Genomic DNA, 19,781 nt, shown 5'->3' with positions numbered 1-19,781 from the left:
CTAGTCGTTCTCAAGTCCATAAGGAAGAACTCAAACACACACACAAAGTTCCTTTTATATAATAGTAGATGGAGAGAAATGAATATAGTGAAAAAGTACATTCAATCCCGAGCAACGTCGAGTTTTCCTGCAAGTTGTGAATACTAAATATCCCAATAACTGATTATTTTCTGAGTTTTAGCAGCTTTTTCAAAAAAAAAAAAATCTGGCCTGTTTTTCTTTCGGGAGGGGGGGGGAAGAGATAAGAACCTTTCACTTTCACTGCTTCGTCCCTATATTACAGTTTTCATTTTTAACGTACCAAACAGACTTTGTTACGATGGTTTGTGTCAAAGGTTGATTGGTGTTATTATTAATCTGTTTAATTGAAATAGGACTAAATGATTATTAGAAGTTTTTTTTTTTATTAATAAAGAAATACGATCATATTAAATACCCTTTGGCCAGCAATGTAAAATTAAAAGCAAATAGGATGCTTATTATTAAAACGTTATTTTAAAGGTCATATTTACTTTTGTCGAAAATTATGAGCCAATTTTTTAAAGGTCAGAATTGATTGAGATTGCGTGTAAACACCCAAGTAACCATATTTTTTTGCGTTTGATCGAATTATGGCAGAAGTAATGTCCTATCTACACGAAAATGGGCAACATTTATAATGAAAGTGGTGAAATATACGCTGCTTAGTATTTGTGTGTGTGTGTGTATGTGTGTGTGAGTGTGTGAGAGAGAGAGCGAGAGAGAGAGAGAGAGAGAGAGAGAGAGAGAGAGAGAGAGAGAGTAATTACAATTAATGTATTTACTCTTTTTTTATTAGCAATAAACATTAGAAATGATAATTTTTGTATTATTTGTACTATTATTCTCATCTTGGTTGTTTTTTCACAACATTTCAGCCGATGTAACCTCCGACCATCTTCGCTTTTGTGTTCGATGTTATTGGTGAATAGTAAGAAAAAATATTTGGTTTATTTGCTTTCCCAACGAACACAGCCGTTAAAAATTTAAAACGCAAAATTTATTAATAAATCTGGCCCATTCCATTTTTTTTTTATTTTTATCTTTTTTTTTTTTTTTTTTTTTTTTTTTTTGATATGATGAATGTATTGAATAGCGGGCCGGGGTTCATAGCGCATAACGGGGACATATATAACGGAGACTTAGAACAGATGACGATGATAATGAGGGAGACATTTATGGTTCTTGTTAACACATATAGCGGAGGGGAGGAGATACCTTATTGGGAAAATTACTGACAGTGGTTTCAGCTAGATGGGTGTTTTTTTGTGAAAGATTGGCGAGGGGGGACCAGAGATTGGAGCTCTAACGAGCACTTGCCATGGAAATAACGATAAAATAAAGACAGGCTCGCAACGTCTCTTCTGTGGGAGAGAGGTTGCAGGGAAAAGAAAAGCCCCCCCCCCCACTAAGCCACGAAGTCTATTTTGTACTCTGTCAAGGCAGGATAGGCTGTTTTTAGCAGCTCCAGCCCGAATGTTGCAGCAGTACTCCATCGTACAGGGGGTTCATATTGTGGACACATTAACGGGGACTCGGAAAAGATGATGTTGGTAATGAGGGAGACATATATGCCAGCGATGATTCTTGTTAACACATATAGAGTGGAGATCATATATAACAGTTTTTATAACACCTATTAGGAGGGTAGATTCATTATTATGAAGAAAGAGGCACATAATATTTGGAAGGGTCATAAAAGTTCGTTACAAGATGATAATAAAACACATTTACCTTTCACGTTGGTGGAAACACGACACGAAGACAAAACTGACAAAATATAGATGATTTCTTCATTCTTATACCGCGATTGCTGATGTCAGGAATTCAAGCCTTTTCGACTACGTGGTCTACTCTTTTCCCTTCGCCTCTAAGGAGCTCCCAACTCTCTAACTGTGTGGTCTTCTCTGATTATCTGCTCCTAATCAACTCTCTTAACTTCGAATACACAGATTTCTATATTGAGAAACCTCCTTTGTTTATGACGTCAGAAATGTGGTTTTCAAACGTGACTAATTTTCACGTGGCTTTACATATGTCTGTACAAACACACTTTTGGCAAACAAAGAATCCTTAATTCTAATTGTTTAATATCTGACCTATTTTTAAACAATATATTTTCACTCGCATTGTGCATTCATTTAACTGACATATTTAATATCCAGATTTCTAAAAGAATGGACAATCGACTCTTTTTCTGACTTAAACAATTTTTAGCTATTCTAATAGAATTAACAATGGACTGACATCCTAATATTCCAATTTTCATTATCTTTAACACTTGCCTTCAGGGTTCGATTCTAGCTTTTTCCTTAGATCATTTTCACTTATCTAGTATGTCTTCTTGCTTACACGAGAAGGGGACAACCCTTTCATGTAACAAATGTATATTTTTGGAGATAAGGATTTATAATTATTTTTTGTATTATTTGAACTATGATTCTCATCTTCGTTGTTTTTGTTTTTAAAATTATGTTTTTCAATTTTTGCGAAATAAATGTTAAATATTAGTGTTGGGACGATTAATCGAAATAGAGAAAATCGGAGTTTTTTTGGGTATCGGAATCGGCCTCAGAATAAGAAAAATCTGTGCACATTTCTCGATGCTCAAATCGATGCCTTTGTTTTTTCTTTTGTTCAACTTAATTCTCCATTGCTGGTATTAATTACAAAATGATAAATAGTTATTAATTCTAAATTACCAGTAAAATTAAAATGTACAGATTTTTTTTATATAGTGCATTTTTACGTTTAAAAAATATATGGACATATATTTTTACGGTAAATTAAAGCAAAAAAAAAAAAATCTGTAGCTAAATATTTAAAGAGTTTTAGGAAAAATAGGAATCGGAATCGGTGATCTTATCGGAATCGGAAATTCAGAATAAAATCGGTAATTTATCGGAATCGAAAAAAAGATTGGAATCATCCCGTCATTACTAACTACCCTTTATGTCTCTCTTTTACAGATTAAAATAAAGGTCACATAGTTTGAAAATATCTTTTTTTTGTGATATGTTAAAATATTTATATCAACACTCATTTTTAATGACCGTGGTACCTCAATCAGTCAACCTCCTGTCCCAAATTGCCTTTAGAGATACCACCATTTAAATAGTGGGAACAATCTGGGTTTATTAGCCAATAACACAAACACAAATAAACCCATTGTTTCCCAATTAATTGTTCTAATTTTTAGTTGAGTTCTGTTATCAACGAATGAGGCACATTGTATACATTTAGCTAAAACACAAGTGCGCTTAAGAAATTGGTTAGCGTCTTTGAAATATTGTCTTAGTTAATACGATTCTTTATGTTAAGAAGTCTGACCACTTAAGATCATACGAAATCAATGATCACTAAGTAATAGATACTATGGTCGGTAAGTTTTTCATGTACAGTGATAACATGAACCAATCATTGCTAAGTGGTCATTTTGTGTGCTCTAACCAAAATGACAAGAAGGCGTCTCTACATTATTGAGACTAGATTTCGGAAATCGTAATACTGAATTGAAAACAATGGTATCTACGTATTCCTCGTATTTTAAAGATGATTATATCTAAAAATTACGAAAATCGATGAGGTAGGAAATTATTTATTAAAGAAATTAAAAAATAGAATTTGATGAAAATGATCGTAAGACACAGGAAAGTTCAAAGGGAGGTAATTTTCCGTTTCTATTTAAACAAGATTACGGCAATTTTTCAACTGCTCCCACGATTAAAGTCGTTTTTTTTAATAATTCAGTAATATTCGGGTAATTCCGACTGCATAATTTAAAAACTGCCATTGTAATTTATTAGAATAACAAAAAAAAAAAAAGTTGAAACCATAGTTTTTTTTATCTGAAGACTCTATTTATCGGCTACAAAATCTCGTCCCAATAGTATATATATATATATATATATATATATATATATATATATATATATATATATATAATATAGCCAGTAGAGTTTAGTTTCTTAGAAGTACATCCAATGAAACAACACGTGTCTACCAAAGAGTGCTCAATGACGATAATTCTTGGCCTGAAGACGTAATCCTTCAACGCGGGTGATTACAGAAACATGTATGCACATATGTAGCTATCAATGTTTGTATAAATAAATTTAATATATATATATATATATAATTGAAGACCAAATTAATTTCAGTTAATAAATGGAATAGTTCTATATACTTAAAGCAATTATAAATATTAATATTAATATTTATATGACAATCCCAACCAAATGAAAAACCTGAATATTCCAGATAGAGCAATAATATAAAGAAAATTGAATTCAAGGAAATTAAAAAAAAGTTTTTCTATGAAGAAAATTTGATATAAATTCTGTAAATTAAAATTTACAGCAGATTTATGCTTCGACAAGGAGTACAAAAATTAACAAAAATTTCCTTATTCAATGGAGTTTAAATGTATGACTCTTATCCTCAGAGGAAACGTAGTAAACAAATGATATTCATACGTAGTCTATAACTTTTAATAGTTAGCACATAAATTAAAAACTAAAATTTTGAACGAAAACATATTTGTATAAAGGCTGATAAGATGGTCAAAGGAATAACCCTTGAGGATATGAGCCATTCATTGAAACTCCATGGAATAAGGAAAAATAAATTTCTTTTTATTCCTTGTGGAAAAATATATATTTTTTTTAATTTACAGAGTGTATATCCAATTTTCCTTATATATATATATATATATATATATATATATATATATATATATATATATATATATATATATACATACCTATAGATATACATATATATATTATATACATACATACATATATATACATACATACCTATAGATATACATATATATATATACATTATATATATACATATATATATATGTATATATATATATGTATATATATATATATATATATATATATATATATATATATATAGATTCTGCTTAACTATACCATTTTTATTTTTTTTGTATTAAAATAAAATATTAAAGCATGTTCCATGTGTATCAGGGACGTTTTCAATTCTTCCACAAATTTTCATCACCCAAAGATCATTCGACGAATAATCGAAAAAGTTCGTGACACTTATAGAACACATGTTTAATTGTCCTAAACACAATAATAAAGGCATGTGCTGTTCAGATTCAAGCTGATAGAGAGAAAATACGTGTGTAATGGATAATAACATTTTACTTACATTTGAGTCCAGCAGTTCGTCATGTAGTCGATCAGGAGGCGCCTGACAGAATGTGGCTTCAAGTTTTGTGAAAAACATACCAAGGTGGTAACCAATCGGTGCACATCCGATCGCTTGGCCGTCGGAGTCAGAAAAAGGATGATATTCAGGTTTTATCTTTCCTACACAATTGGAATTAGATATTCTTTGAGAGAAGAGTGTAGTCTCTCATTGCCTAGTATAATTTGAACTGATCCAAGGAAAGACCACCCTGAATAATCTCCAAGGCAACACCCGTTTTCAAATGCAAAAATTCAGAGATTATAATTAAAAATGTTACTATAAACAACATGGCTTTATAAATATTTAAGTTTAAAGTTTCTACAATATTTGTATCATATTTAAGTTATCAGAAGCATATGATAATAAGTTAACCCCTTCAAATCAAACGTATATTTAACTTGTATAATAAAAAGAAAACGAATTGCTAAAATGAAAGCTTACCGTTTAGTTCTTCTGTTTCGTGTGAACTGCTACTCTGGGTCTTCAGTTTCCATTTCAAAGGTCGTGAGAGAGAGCCAAAAATAACGCAGTTTAGTGCTATTCCCGCCAGCAATAGAACGGTTCCCCGCCATCCGTAATAACTCAACATACTTTCCGCAAAGTACGAAAAGACCAACACACCAACTCCGGAGCCGCTCATCGCAATCCCGACGGCTAGAGCCCTTTTGCTCGTGAAATATAAACCAACGATTACATTAGCAGCAATAAACGCCATGCCGTAACCAGCACCTGGAATTAAATGTAATATCAACAAATCAGATATGAATTGTAATACTGCCGTATTTGAAATGTAAATATTAGAACCATATATACGTTTAGTACTCAATTCAGCTGGCATTAAGCATAGAGAAAATTCAGTACCAGGCATTATATCTTATAGAAACAAATTTTCTAATATTCTATTACAAAACATAAGAATCCCGAGTACGTATCGGCATCGAATAGCAAGACATTTCTCACCTACCTTCCAGATATTTATTAAAAACTGTATACAGTATGTCAATTTCTATCCTTATTTACATTAGCGGCAATAAACACCATGCCGTAACTATGGCAAAAAACGGTTAGTGTAAAGAGTTCATAAAATAGAGAAAAGAAATGAAAAACGAAAAAAGTAAAATAAAAATACAAATGAAAGGATATACAGTGATTAGGTTGTTCCGAAAGGCGAAATGTTTAGGTTGTTCCAAAAGGCGCAATGGTTTTATAGCTTAGTATAAAGAATATATCTTTGGAAATTTCATGAAATATACGCTACTCCGTAATTACAAGAGAGAGTAACTATGATGAATGCTTGTAAATAAAGTGTTTTTAAACAAATATGCAATGGTTCTCTGAATAACTAATGTTCACAGGATGTTATATATATATATATATATATATATATATATATATATATATATATATATATAGGCCTCTTTAGTCTTTGACAGACTATAGATACCCACTAAGAGGAGAGCGTGAAATTTTTGTGGCAGGAAGTGCGCAATCCCCAACTACACCTCTCCTAATTTGACATTGTTAAATACCAGTGGCAAGCTGAATGTATATTCAGGACGACTGGAAATAAATGGCAAGATAAGCGGGGAGCATATACAGTGCTTAGAATTCCCAAATGGTCACCCAACTGGTACTAACCAGCCTCAACGTTGCTTAATTTCTGTGATCTGACGAGAACCGGCGTGCCAACGCGATTATGCCGTATATATATATATATATATATATATATATATATATATATATATATATATATATATATATATATATATGTGTGTGTGTGTGTGTGTGTGTATGTGTGTGTGTGTGTGTGTGTGTGTGTGTGTGTGTGTGTGATTGCGCGTGTGTTGTTAACAATATTTAATAATGGTATAATCATGACACCTTGATCGGAAATAAAAATAAGTGATTTCAAGCTGTAACAGAGCACAGATACGCATATGCAGACGAAAGCGAAATGATGTCACCGTTAAAAATAAAGACTATAAAAAGGAGAAAGGGCACGTTACAGAAGACGATCACGTTAGAGACGTAGGGGACGTCACAGCCGTAACGCGAAGTCACGTGTGGCGGGAGGATGAGGAAATAAATGTCGTTCTTATAACGGGAAAAAGCGAGTTGAATTTCTTTCCTATTCTTTGTCTATCTTGCGACTGAGTTTTAAACGTGTTGGGTCTACGTGTATAAACGTGTGTACTACGTTACGAAACGTACTACTTTCATCATGTTGCACATTTACAAAATATGTATTCATTTATGAATCGTTTAGACTTACGTTAGATTCTAAATCGGATATTGGTATCGTCAGAACCACTGCCTTAATTCTGTGTGTCTTTTTATATTTTGACCTTTTGTTATGGTATCCCGGCCAAAATGTAACTTCCCTAAATATTTTTGTTTTATAAAAATACGTTGTTTTTAGATCTATTTAAAGTGTCGGAGATATTTCTGTCCTACTTTGCATTATAAAACATAGTAACAGATCCGTTCAACTGCAATGTCGGTCAGGTAGCACATGATATGTACTATCTTTACATTTTGTTTGTCGTTAGACAGAACTATTCGTCTCGCTGTCACATAAGTAATTAGCGCATTGGATAGTGACGTCTCAGTGTAAACGTGGCCGTAGAGGTGATGTAGCAGCTGAAGTTTCTGCGCTTTCCTTTCTCTTTGTAGTTGCAACAATGTAATAAATTTAAAATATATATTTCAACATCATTGCTGCGTAGCGAAATGCTTTTTGCTATTTTACAAATAACACGAACTTTTCAAGGAGGGCGGGGCGAGGCGAACGAAGGCACGGCTTTAAACAGCCATCTGAACACAACTCGCTCAAGGGGCAAAGAGAAAGACCTTTTCTTCGCTACGTTTCATTTTTGACTTTGTCACCGTGATGCCATATCATACCACACGTTTTAATGTTAACGTTATTTCTTATTTTCTCTTTTAACTAACCTTACTCTCTCCCTCCAACCTTACGTGAAAATTTTCACTCTTATTCTTATTTTTACACATATAATATCTAGTCTTTATAACCAAATATTCATTCGAAGTCTATCATTTTCTTTAAGTTGTATGAGACATATTCACATAACGCTCTGTATTCACCGTTTGAGGCCTTTTCTTTTCATTTCCGATCAACATATGCTGATATATATATATATATATATATATATATATATATATATATATATATATATATACATATATATATACATACATATATATATATACATATATATATATATATATATATATATATAACTGCTTAATTTACTCATAAAATTAATATACGAAAGTATAGATTTATGCGTGAACTTTAAGTATTTACTTCAAAAGTGCTCAACACGTATGTAGAGCTAGTTAGTAAGTTATAAAATGTATATGGCGATTAAGCTACACTGAATATTCCGCGTTTCATCCACTCTAGGATTATTCAGGCTTATGCGCGATTTAAAACAGATCAACAAACTAAAAATCCAGGCTAAATAGAGCACACACAAAGGAACAGGTCAACCAGAGGTCAAATAGGCCTTTGTCCGATAAATGCATGCTAATTGGCTGGTAGGAAGGGCGTAGCTGATTGGCTAACTAAAATCTCAATAGGAGATGCGCATATAAAAACGACAAACAACCACAGAATTCGCGCATAAGCCTGAATAATCCTAGAGTGGATGAAACGCGGAATATTCAGTGTAGCTTAATCGCCATATACATTTTATAACTTACTATATATATATATATATATATATATATATATATATATATATATATATATATGTATATATATATATATTATGCACAGATCATACAATGATTAGATCACTCGGACTGACGTAAAAAACATTTAAAAATAAAATGTTTAAATTTCAATGTTATTTTACGCGATCAACGGTAGTTCGAATCTATTGACTGTTGTTAATCGTGACACCCTGCACTGAAGATTCCCAAAAGGTTGGAACACTAATGTCTGTAGGTTCTTAATAATTATTATAGTAAATATATATATATATATATATATATATATATATATATATATATATATATATATATATATATATATATATATATATATGATAAGCAAAAAAAAAAACACAAAAGACTTATAATTTATTGAAAATGCATTATATGGAACCTAGTCATATATGCGAAAAAAAAAAGTTAGTGTAAAAGTTCATAAAATGGAGAAAAAAATGAAAAACGAAAAAATAAAATAAAAATGCATATGAAAGGATATACAGTGGTTTGGTTGTTCTAAAAGGAGAAATGGTCATAAGATTCGATGTTCTTATAACAAGTAGTAGTCGGGTATACGTATTTAGAATTTTAAGGAGTTTTATTTTCACAATCTACTTAGAGTTGAGGATATATAGATATATAAATGATAATGCAGAGATTCGGTATCACTTAAGTTGTTCTCTGAAAATTTTATATACATATGATATAAAATTTCATCAATATAGGGAATGTTTTAATTTGTAAAAGAAGTTCGGTTACTCATAGTTCACTAAGGTTAGGGGAGCACGTACAGACCAGCGTCCTTCTACTAAATCGGACATTACCCTAACCAAAACATCTGATAGAGACGTGCTAGGCATTAACACCAACAGCATGATATAACATTTTAATTCCTTGATGAAGATACTGTTATCGATCAAAATATCGAATTTGATTTTAATAAAATAATATATTTGTTTATTAAAAATAAAAAACCTGCACTTGTTTTGTCTTTAAACTTTATATATATATATATATATATATATATATATATATATATATATATATATATATATATATATATATATATATATATATATATATATATATTCATAAAATACGATATATTTTAATGCCAACACTTTTTCCGAAATGCACCCAGAAATTTTAAAACACTTTTCCAATAAATTTGAAATAATAAAACAATTTTAAAGTTTATCTAGATCCTCTTACCTTTCTTTATAGGGAATACCTACACATTGATATATATATGTGTACAAGGAAAAAAGGAAAAAATCCCAATAATATTAGTAAAAGAAAAATAAGATATGCTTTTCGCTCTACTATATATATATATATATATATATATATATATATATATATATATATATATATATATATATATATATATATTTTCTTTTTTTCCTTGTACACATTTTTGTAAATCATTCCATGGATTTCTGCCTTTGGATTATTATGGACCATCTTCTTCCAATTACGGGATTTCCTTGAATTTTACTTGTGCAAATGGAAATTCAATTAACTTTCTTTAAGTTATATATTTGGATTTTACCGTCACTGGATTATTTATCTTCCACCAGACTATCCATTTTTCTTCACCATATTCCCATTGCTTCACTTTTTTGTTTTCAAGTAAGATCTTTGACTTACTTGTTGTTTCATCAAATACTTTTGCATGCAAAATCCGATCCCGCATTTTGCTAATTCCTACCCTCCGATGAGAAGGAAAGTATTTCTTCGAAACTCCGCGGATTAAGGACTATTCACTTATCTAGTGTTTCCTTTTCAGATTAAATATGTTTTTAACTGATTTCAAAGTGTTTTTTAACACGTTTTATTAACTGTTAACTGTTTGCTCGAATATATATATATATATATATATATATATATATATATATATATATATATATATATAAAGCTGAATGCCTGTGTTCGTATGTGTGTGTGTGTATGTGTGTGTGTGCCTGGTCACGAATAGGCTCCTATATGGTTGACTATTTTAAAAAACTGATTACATATAATCATAGAAGATTTAACGAGACACAGGAATGGGTATGTTTGATTTGGCAGAACAGTGGTTTATTAAAATTGTGGGGTCTGCGTTCGCGCCTGGTCCACAAAGTATGGAAATAAAAAATTTAAAAATTAAAAAAAAACATTTACAAGTGTTTAAGATATAGATGTACATAAGAATACTTTGATAAGTATGTTTTAACTTAAATAGGGATGGTATAATAAAATTGTGGCGTCTGCGTTTTTGCCTGGCCTCCATAGAATGGAAAAAGGCACAAACTTTAATAAAGACTTTTCATATCTATCTGCGTAAGTATACTTTGATAATTATGCTTCAGTTTGAAGAAATATGGTATAATAAAATTATGGGGTGTTCGTTCGCGCCTTACCTCCATAGAATGGAAATATGTCACAAAGTTTAACAAGTTTTTTTTTTTAATATAGATCCACAGAATATTGTGATAAGTGTTTCAGTGTGAACAGGTATGGTATAATAAATTATAGGGTTTATCTATTTTATTTTTACTTTCATCATACTTTGCTTTGGTTTTGATACCCACAAATTCGAAGCTATCTTATTACAACCCTTCCTTTTCATAACCTATCATACTTTCATAAATCAGAGTCCATTTTCTGTAGGCTGTTTTTGAACCCAACCAACGACGGGTACTTTTGCTAGTATATATATATATATATATATATATATATATATATATATATATATATATATATTCATAAGAAGCTATGTTGACAGATGTTCAAAGTCACACCCAAATAGCAATATGCCTAAGATAGTGATACTCGTTCAGACTAGCCTCTTGTGTCCGTGTTCTTTCCTTCAACTAAGTTATTGGGGCGAATATATATTTTCTCGCTGTAATTTACTTCTTAAAGAAACCGTTAGAATGAACATAGCTTTTTTTTTATTATTGAATGTTATTAAACATTAAATGTTTAATGTTATGTCATGAGTTATTTCCCTTGATGCTTGCAAGAATGAATATTAAAAAACACGTTATATTTATAAACATTAAACGGACATTTCCTCATACATTAGTTTATTAATATTAATTGATTAATATCAATTACTAAAAGGAACTTTATAAAAAAATCAGGTTTGTAAAATAATTATATTACCGTTCCTTCGTAAACAAGTTAGTAATTTTTCTTTTACTCCTGGGCAACGTCGGATAGATATAGCTGTTATATATAAATATGCAAACCTTATTATATGATGCATATCCTTTGTTATGCATAGCATTTATCTACCTTTGTCGGCCTTTTTTTCTCAGATGGTTCCTTTAGATCCGTCACCGGCAGAGGCTTTCGGTGCTTGTAACTGATCTATTTATGTGATTTTATAAGACCCTCTTGGTATAGTTGTCTATCTCTTTAATTATCTTGATAATTTTTAGCATCACCGGTAATGATTATTTCCTTTCTTCTCTCTTAAGATAATATTAAATAGTGCTAATATCATTTTTTTTTAGTATTATTTCGTTTATTCTATAAAAAGATTAATGCATGTTCTCTACGTGTTAGCTAATATTTCTTCTGGCTTGTAACTCGCTGATCTGGTATCGTAATTTGTGCGTTGTCTTTTGCGGTCTTATTTTCATGCTCAAAATGATTTCGGTTCTGTAACTTTTTAAAAAGACTACCACTCTCGTCAGTTTTTAGTAGACTCCTCGTTTTTGCCTTGCCTTCATTTTGTATATATATATATATATATATATATATATATATATATATATATATATATATATATATATATATACGTTTTATTTTTTATTACCATTTTATCTGTTCAGTTACATATGTTTCGGTTGCTGGACCATATTTACGATCCAGCAGCCTCGTCAGACCTTACAGAAATGGCTATTATTATTTAGAAGAACGATTTTAAAAGAAATACGAGAAAAAGAACGATAAAAAAAGAGGGGAAAAAGAAGGAGGGAAAGAGAAAATAAGATGGGGGGCGGAGGTCAACAATAATTAAGTTTTTAAGTTTAAAATACATTACTTAATTATTGTTGACCTCCGCCCCCACCTTATTTTCTCTTCCACTCTTTATTTTTTCCTTCTCTTTTTTTTTCTCTCGTTCTGTTTTTCTACCGTTCTTTTTCTCTCGTATTTCTTTTAAAATCGTTCTTCCAAATAATAATAGCCATTTCTGTAAGGTCTTACGATGCTGCTGCATCGTAAATATGGTCCGGCAACCGAAACATATGCAGCTGAACAGATAAAACAGTAATAAAAAATAAAACGCATATTTGCTCTGCAATAGTATTGAGCACTCTCTTCAGATTTTACTAATTACCATTTTTACCAAATACGATGAATTAACCTTTGTTGAATAACAAACCTGTGTCTAAATGTATCATCACTCGTTCTTAATTACGGATAAAAGTTTATGTTAATTGTCCAATGATTGCGTACATTTACAGGAAATGCACACACCCTGGATACAGAACGCTCTTCGCGTAGAATGATTAGAATCACTAAGTGTTTTTAATATTATTATTAATAAAAAATATGCCCCTCGACACACATATCCCCAACAAACCCGCTTAGCAACAACATCTCACCCCTTCACTCTAAAGGTCCATAAATACCAGAAAGCTTTTTACTTTAAGAGTTTCTTCCCTAGAATAGCTAGACTTTGGAATTCCCTTCCTACAACCTGCTTTCCTGACCTTTTTTTTACAAGGGAATCATTACTTATCAAGGCCCAGAGGTCACTCGAGGATAAGGGGTAACGAGTGTACATTGGTCAAAAGGAAAAATATTATAGTAATCGTTAGAAGTGTAAATTTGGTAAATTGGATTACTTAAGGGAATGGCTCCTCGACTGTACTGATATGCAGAAGTTTAAATGTAACGTAAACCAACATCTTGTTAATGTTTCTTAAGCATGGTCCCAAATAGTAGCCCTTTACATCCAAGAGGCGATATGCCTTATTAGGGGTGAACATGAGTAAAAAAAAATATAATAGTTTCAAAGAAACATTCCTTACCTGCCAACAATCCATATGTGAAAATTAAAGTCTCCACATTCGGCATCCAAATGCTGATTACGTATCCAATTACACCGAGGAGGGATCCACCAATGATTATTTGACGGTGTGATACATACCTTAACATCAGGCTGACAATGGGACCTGAAAAAATATATATCTTATTATAATTTAAATTTGGTGTCTGTATTCGAGATTACGTCATAGATATTAAAACTATAACACTTGCAATTTTATTTGATCATAAAGACTAAAAATGAATGCTTTATGTCAGCATTGTTGATTCATTAAATAGAATTATCTAAATAAATAAAACAGCAGATTATGTTTGTGTGTAGGTCAGAGTGTAAATCAACTACATTGAAATTAACAGGAAATAGTAATCACAGACGAAATTTGATGAACGACATTATCATTATTTTTATTTCTATTTTGCTAATTAGTCGACCGAGCAAATTATTCTTCGCAATATATAACATTCAATAGAGGATTCATTCTATAATAATATATACGCAATCTGCATAAATCAAATATCATGTTTAAGTGTATTGTACGACCCGGCAACGCCGGGCGTCCAGCTAGTATATATATATATATATATATATATATATATATATATATATATATATATGTATATATATATATATATATATATATATAACAAATTTGTAGTATTCCGAATTATACTGGGTTAATATAATTCAGTAATTGTTCATATACCAATAAATTTAAGCCAAAAAGGAGAGATGACTTAAAGAGTAAGCTACAAAATTATCATATTTAATAATTTAGCAATCATATACTTTTTTAACAAAAACCAAGACTTCAAGAAATGGGTTGATAGCAACAAACAGTGTATTTCATTGTTAGTTACAATTGTTTCAAGACCATTTCGACAAATTCAAACAGTATGTCGTTTGAAAATTTTGGCAAGAACAGCCTTTCTTCAGACTTATAAAATAAAAAAAAAACACTTTAACAATGAAACATTAAGGAAAAGAAACATTTCCTCTATGAGGAAAAGAAAACAAGCGGGAACACTTTACCTTTGTCGCATCCTTTATATATATATATATATATATATATATATTTATATATATATATATTTATATATATATATATATTTATATATATATATATATATTTATATATATATATATTTATATATATATATATATATTTATATATATATATTTATATATATATATATATATATATATATATATATATATATATATATATATATATATAATACTCTCCTAAACTAATAACCCGATCATTATGAATTTTGGAACGCATATTAGGAGTATAGGTGAGCAGTATGGGCTATATATTTAGTTTAATTCAGTTTTATGCAGAGAAAATTCATATATCTCCGATATTTTGTTGAAATATTAACAATATGTAACACACTTAAAATATTCCCCAAATTTCAGTTTCTTTTGGACATTTTAAGTTTTAGGCAGGATGGATTAATTTTAGAACAAGATCCCATGTGAAAATTCAAATATTTCAAATGAGCTTAAAGAGTAAAAATAAGTGCGTTATATTAATGGCATTACCATCTGGTGTAAATTTCATTAAAACATTGTCATTAATACATATTCTAGATATGCAATGTTCATCTTTATTATATAAAGTTAGGCATGTGTATATGTTTTTATATTTGTATGTATAGAATTCACTCCTAAACTAATAAGCCGGTTATTAAAAATTTTAGAACACAGATGCTAGGCGCGTAGCAGCATGTGCTATATTTAGCTTTATTTAGTTTTCTGCAAACAGAGTCAAGTCCCCTCGAGAAAAATCAAATGTCCCCGATTTTTGTGAAATATTAACAATAGTAAAGATATAATTATGTAATGAGACCTTGACAGCATCATCAAGAATATGGTTAGATTAAATTATAAAGCGAAACGATATTGATAATAATAAGAAAATTATATTGTGTCATTGGCTGGAACTCAATCAACGCCGGATATTTCTGCTTTTATTAATGTTCTGCGTTATTTGGTCAAGGAAAAAGTGCACAGTTTAAAATTTTGTTTCTTTTAATTGTTTATAATCAATCTTTCGTAAAGTAACTGGGTATGTCATTTACCATATTTATTCAACTTCTATCGCTTTATAGCTAATACGGAGAAAATATTTGTGAAATTTCATATGTAAAATATATATTTGTAGTGTTTTTATAAAAAAAAAACAACAAAAAACAAAACGTACGAAATTATGATTTTAAGGACAAAGCATTCATTTCAAACTAATGCCGAATATTATTTAGCTTCTTTTTTTTAGCAGATTAAAAGTAAAAATCACATATTTACGCAAAGAAAACTGTTGTGTATAAGATACTTCTAAAAATAATTTTAATAAGTTTTATAGGGACAATTTTAATAAGTTTTATAGGGACAATTAAAAATGACATTAATCATGCAAACATTTAATAATGTTAATGAATTTTGGAAAATAAATTCGTGCAGCTTCATTAAGAAATAGTGCTCATCTATTCCTATCTTGGCGCAGCACGCACCCTGGGTAAAGTCAGTTGGATTCATCCAAAGGAGGAAGTTTCTATGGAATATCAAATTTTCGGACGGTACCCAGTCGCATGCGTATTCTCAGGCATTATATTTCTGAATTTTTGAGATGAGGATTGATGAGTCGTATTATTTGGATTCTTCCAACTACACAACATGGGAACTAATAATTATATATATATATATATATATGTATATATATATAATTATTTACTATAATAATTATTACATACCTATGGCCACTAGTGTTTCATCCTTTTGGGAATCATCAGTGCAGGGTGTCACGATTAACACCGGTTGATGGATTCGAACCCGGCAACAGAAACCATCTCTGGCTTCATTAGCAAGGACCTAATCCTCAACGTTAACCGCGAGAAATACTGTTGAAATCTAAACATTTATTTTTTAAAATGTTTTCTTTTTAACCTGTCAGAGTTATCTAATAATTATATGATGATCTGCTCATAAGAGCTAGATTGACTGACTTTTATTTCAACTGAAAGTGCTCAACGATAAGAAACAAGTTTCTTAAAAGGGGCCGACATAATCTTACTACTTATCACTACAGACCATTATATATATATATATATATATATATATATATATATATATATATATATATATATATATATATAACGATCTGCAGTAATAAATAGTAATAAGTTGTAAGATTGTACTTAAAAAACAAAAAAATCGTTTTAAGGGTCACAAAATTTATTCGCAGTCGGTAAAGTACTTGGCAAATTCGGTTGTAAGTTACACTCTTTTGGGAGTTGAAGGTTCAATCCAAGTGCGGGCGACACTCAATATAAAATTGAATATTATTTAGGATTTCTACCCAGTCATGCTATTCCCGTGGATTAAATAAACAGTTCCGTCTGAAATTTCATGCAGATTCCCGAATGCGATAGAAAGATTCCCGAGTTCGACAAGATACACTTGAAGAAGGCCGGAGATTACATCGACCGAAGCGTTGTGCGAATAACACTTAAAATAAGAACAGTTGTCTGAACAATCAAAATAATACGAAATTTTTAATGACGTTATATTTTGTATTTTAGGGTAATGCGCTTGGTATTCCCAAATAGCAAACTTAACGTTCTAATTTAGCAACTGTTCAAATACCAAGCTTTACATTACTTACCTAATGAGAACAGGCGTGTCAACTCAATCGTTATTTGATAATCAAAATTATCCACCTGCTTACACGTATGATTGTTTTAAAATATTTCGTCCTGTCTGTTTTTATTCCATCTCAAGATTTATGTATACAATAGGATTTCATATCCCTTTGCCCCTCACATTTTAATAAACATATTCACACGTTAATTTTAAACCATTTAAAACCCTCTTTTTCACCACCAAACAACGTATATTTCAACTTCGACATAAAGGGCTAATCCTGGGCCCCTCAAAATCAACAAAGATTAGACCATTCCAATAATGATCCGGTACCTGTTGATTTTGCAGTGGGAGATAAGTTCTGTGCAATTCTATGAGGTCCACCATCCCAGGCTTTGCCTTCTTACTTTGAAAATGGGTTAGTTTATTGCTAATCACCTAGGACGGCCTATACCGAGGAATGCCGACGGGACTGTCCAGATTCGGGGGCGCTGACTTCTCAATCCAATTTTTCGACTCTGGTGTCTATATTCTTGCAATGGGAGAAGACTCAACAACGACTAATTAGAACCACATCTACGGGTACACTATGTAGGGAGTTGAACAGCGAGATGTCTGTTCACATTACATTTAAATTTCTGCATGTTAGTATAGTAAAGGAAAGAGGAAACCGTGAGAGAATTCTAAAGTCTAATAATTCGAGGGAATAAACTGTTAGAGTAAAAGGCGTTCCGGCATTTAGAGAGCTCTACAGTGAAGAAGTGGGATTTTGCTGTTTGCGGGATTTGTCGGTGATATTTATATACAGTGCTACGAGCTCGTCTGAACACACTCCATTAGAACACTTGTAAAACAGGTACAGGCAACATTGCGACAATGGGACAGGGGTTGGAGCTTGGTTAGTGGTAGATGCACCAAACCATATGAGACAACAATACCCCATGCATGGCCGGATATAGATACAGGATGCTGTCAGGTGTGATTAATTTTTCTAGAACGGTAAAGGAGGACCACAATTTTTGCAGCATTCTTGGCAATGTCTTCAGTGTATTTGTTCCCATTCATGTTGCCCGTTAATTTTAAGCCGATGTGTTTGAACGATGAGCTCTGAGTAAGGTTATTTGTCATGCCATCTTTTTAAAAGATTTTTAACGTTCCAACACTACTTAAAGAATTTTCTTTTCTTTTCTATTTTTTTTCTTTTTTATGCATTTCATCAATAGTATCGAGTTACTCCTTAAGTATATCTTGTATTTGACCATTAATCAAATTTGATTTTTAAATTTTATTATGTGTCCATGTCCTGAATAAATATGTAAATGTAAATGATCTCATATCAACATTAAAATTCATAAATTTTATCAACAGCGTCTCTCTTCTCGTTAAATTTATTCGTATTATTTAGATTGATCAGACTACTGTTCACATCGTGAGTGTTATTTTCAGTTTCAGTTGATGTAACCTCCGTCTTTCTTTATGCGTATCTTGTCAAAGTCGGAGATCTTTCTGTCAAACTCAGGAATCCTTCTATCAAACTCGGGAATCTGTACGAAATTCCTAACACAACTCCACAGAAGTAGCATGCTATCATTTTGTCAATCATGACTAGGTAAAGTCCTGAGTAATTCGCGATTGTATTTTGAATATCGCCTGCACTGTGGATTAAACCTTTAAGAGTAGAAGAGTGTACCCTTACAACTGAATTTTATCACACTGCAAGAACCCGTTACATAGTGGATAAAGTACTTGGTAAATTCAATTGTAACGTTTATACTCTTCTGGAAGTTGAATGTTTAATCCTCATGTGGACGACATTGAAAGTACAATTGCGAATTACTTAGGACTTTTTTCTGGCGGAACGAGAGTATGTGACCCTCGTGGATTAAAAAAAGTGTTTCGTTCGAAATTCCGTGCAGATTCACGAGTTCGATAGAAAGATTCACGAATTTGAAAGAAAAATTTTCGAGTTTAACAAGACACACCTGAAGAAGGTCGGAAGTTACATCGACCGAAATGTTGCGAAACACTCAGGATGATAGCAGTACTCCGAAAAATGCAACTAATAAGAATAAGCAATCCTCAACTTAAAAAATTATTAAAACCAAAACAA

At 31.1% G+C, this 19,781-nt stretch overlaps 1 protein-coding gene across 1 annotated transcript in view; it reads right to left on the bottom strand.

Annotated features, from left to right (window-relative positions):
• Positions 1-19,781, bottom strand: part of LOC145277964 (monocarboxylate transporter 9-like) — a 98,505-nt gene that overhangs the window by 25,047 nt on the left and 53,677 nt on the right. The window contains exons 3-4 of the mRNA XM_080130092.1: positions 14,013-14,156; positions 5,689-5,976 (exon numbers count right to left, since the gene is read on the bottom strand). Of these exons, the coding sequence (XP_079986218.1) occupies positions 5,689-5,976; positions 14,013-14,156 (432 nt within the window). The remainder of the gene's footprint in view (positions 1-5,688; positions 5,977-14,012; positions 14,157-19,781) is intronic.

The sequence above is a fragment of the Euprymna scolopes genome, chromosome 6 (genome assembly GCF_053919585.1).
Source record: "Euprymna scolopes isolate OS-2025 chromosome 6, ASM5391958v1, whole genome shotgun sequence".
In the NCBI taxonomy this organism is placed as follows: Eukaryota; Metazoa; Mollusca; class Cephalopoda; order Sepiida; family Sepiolidae; genus Euprymna; species Euprymna scolopes.
This window is presented reverse-complemented; position numbering and strand designations above follow the sequence as displayed.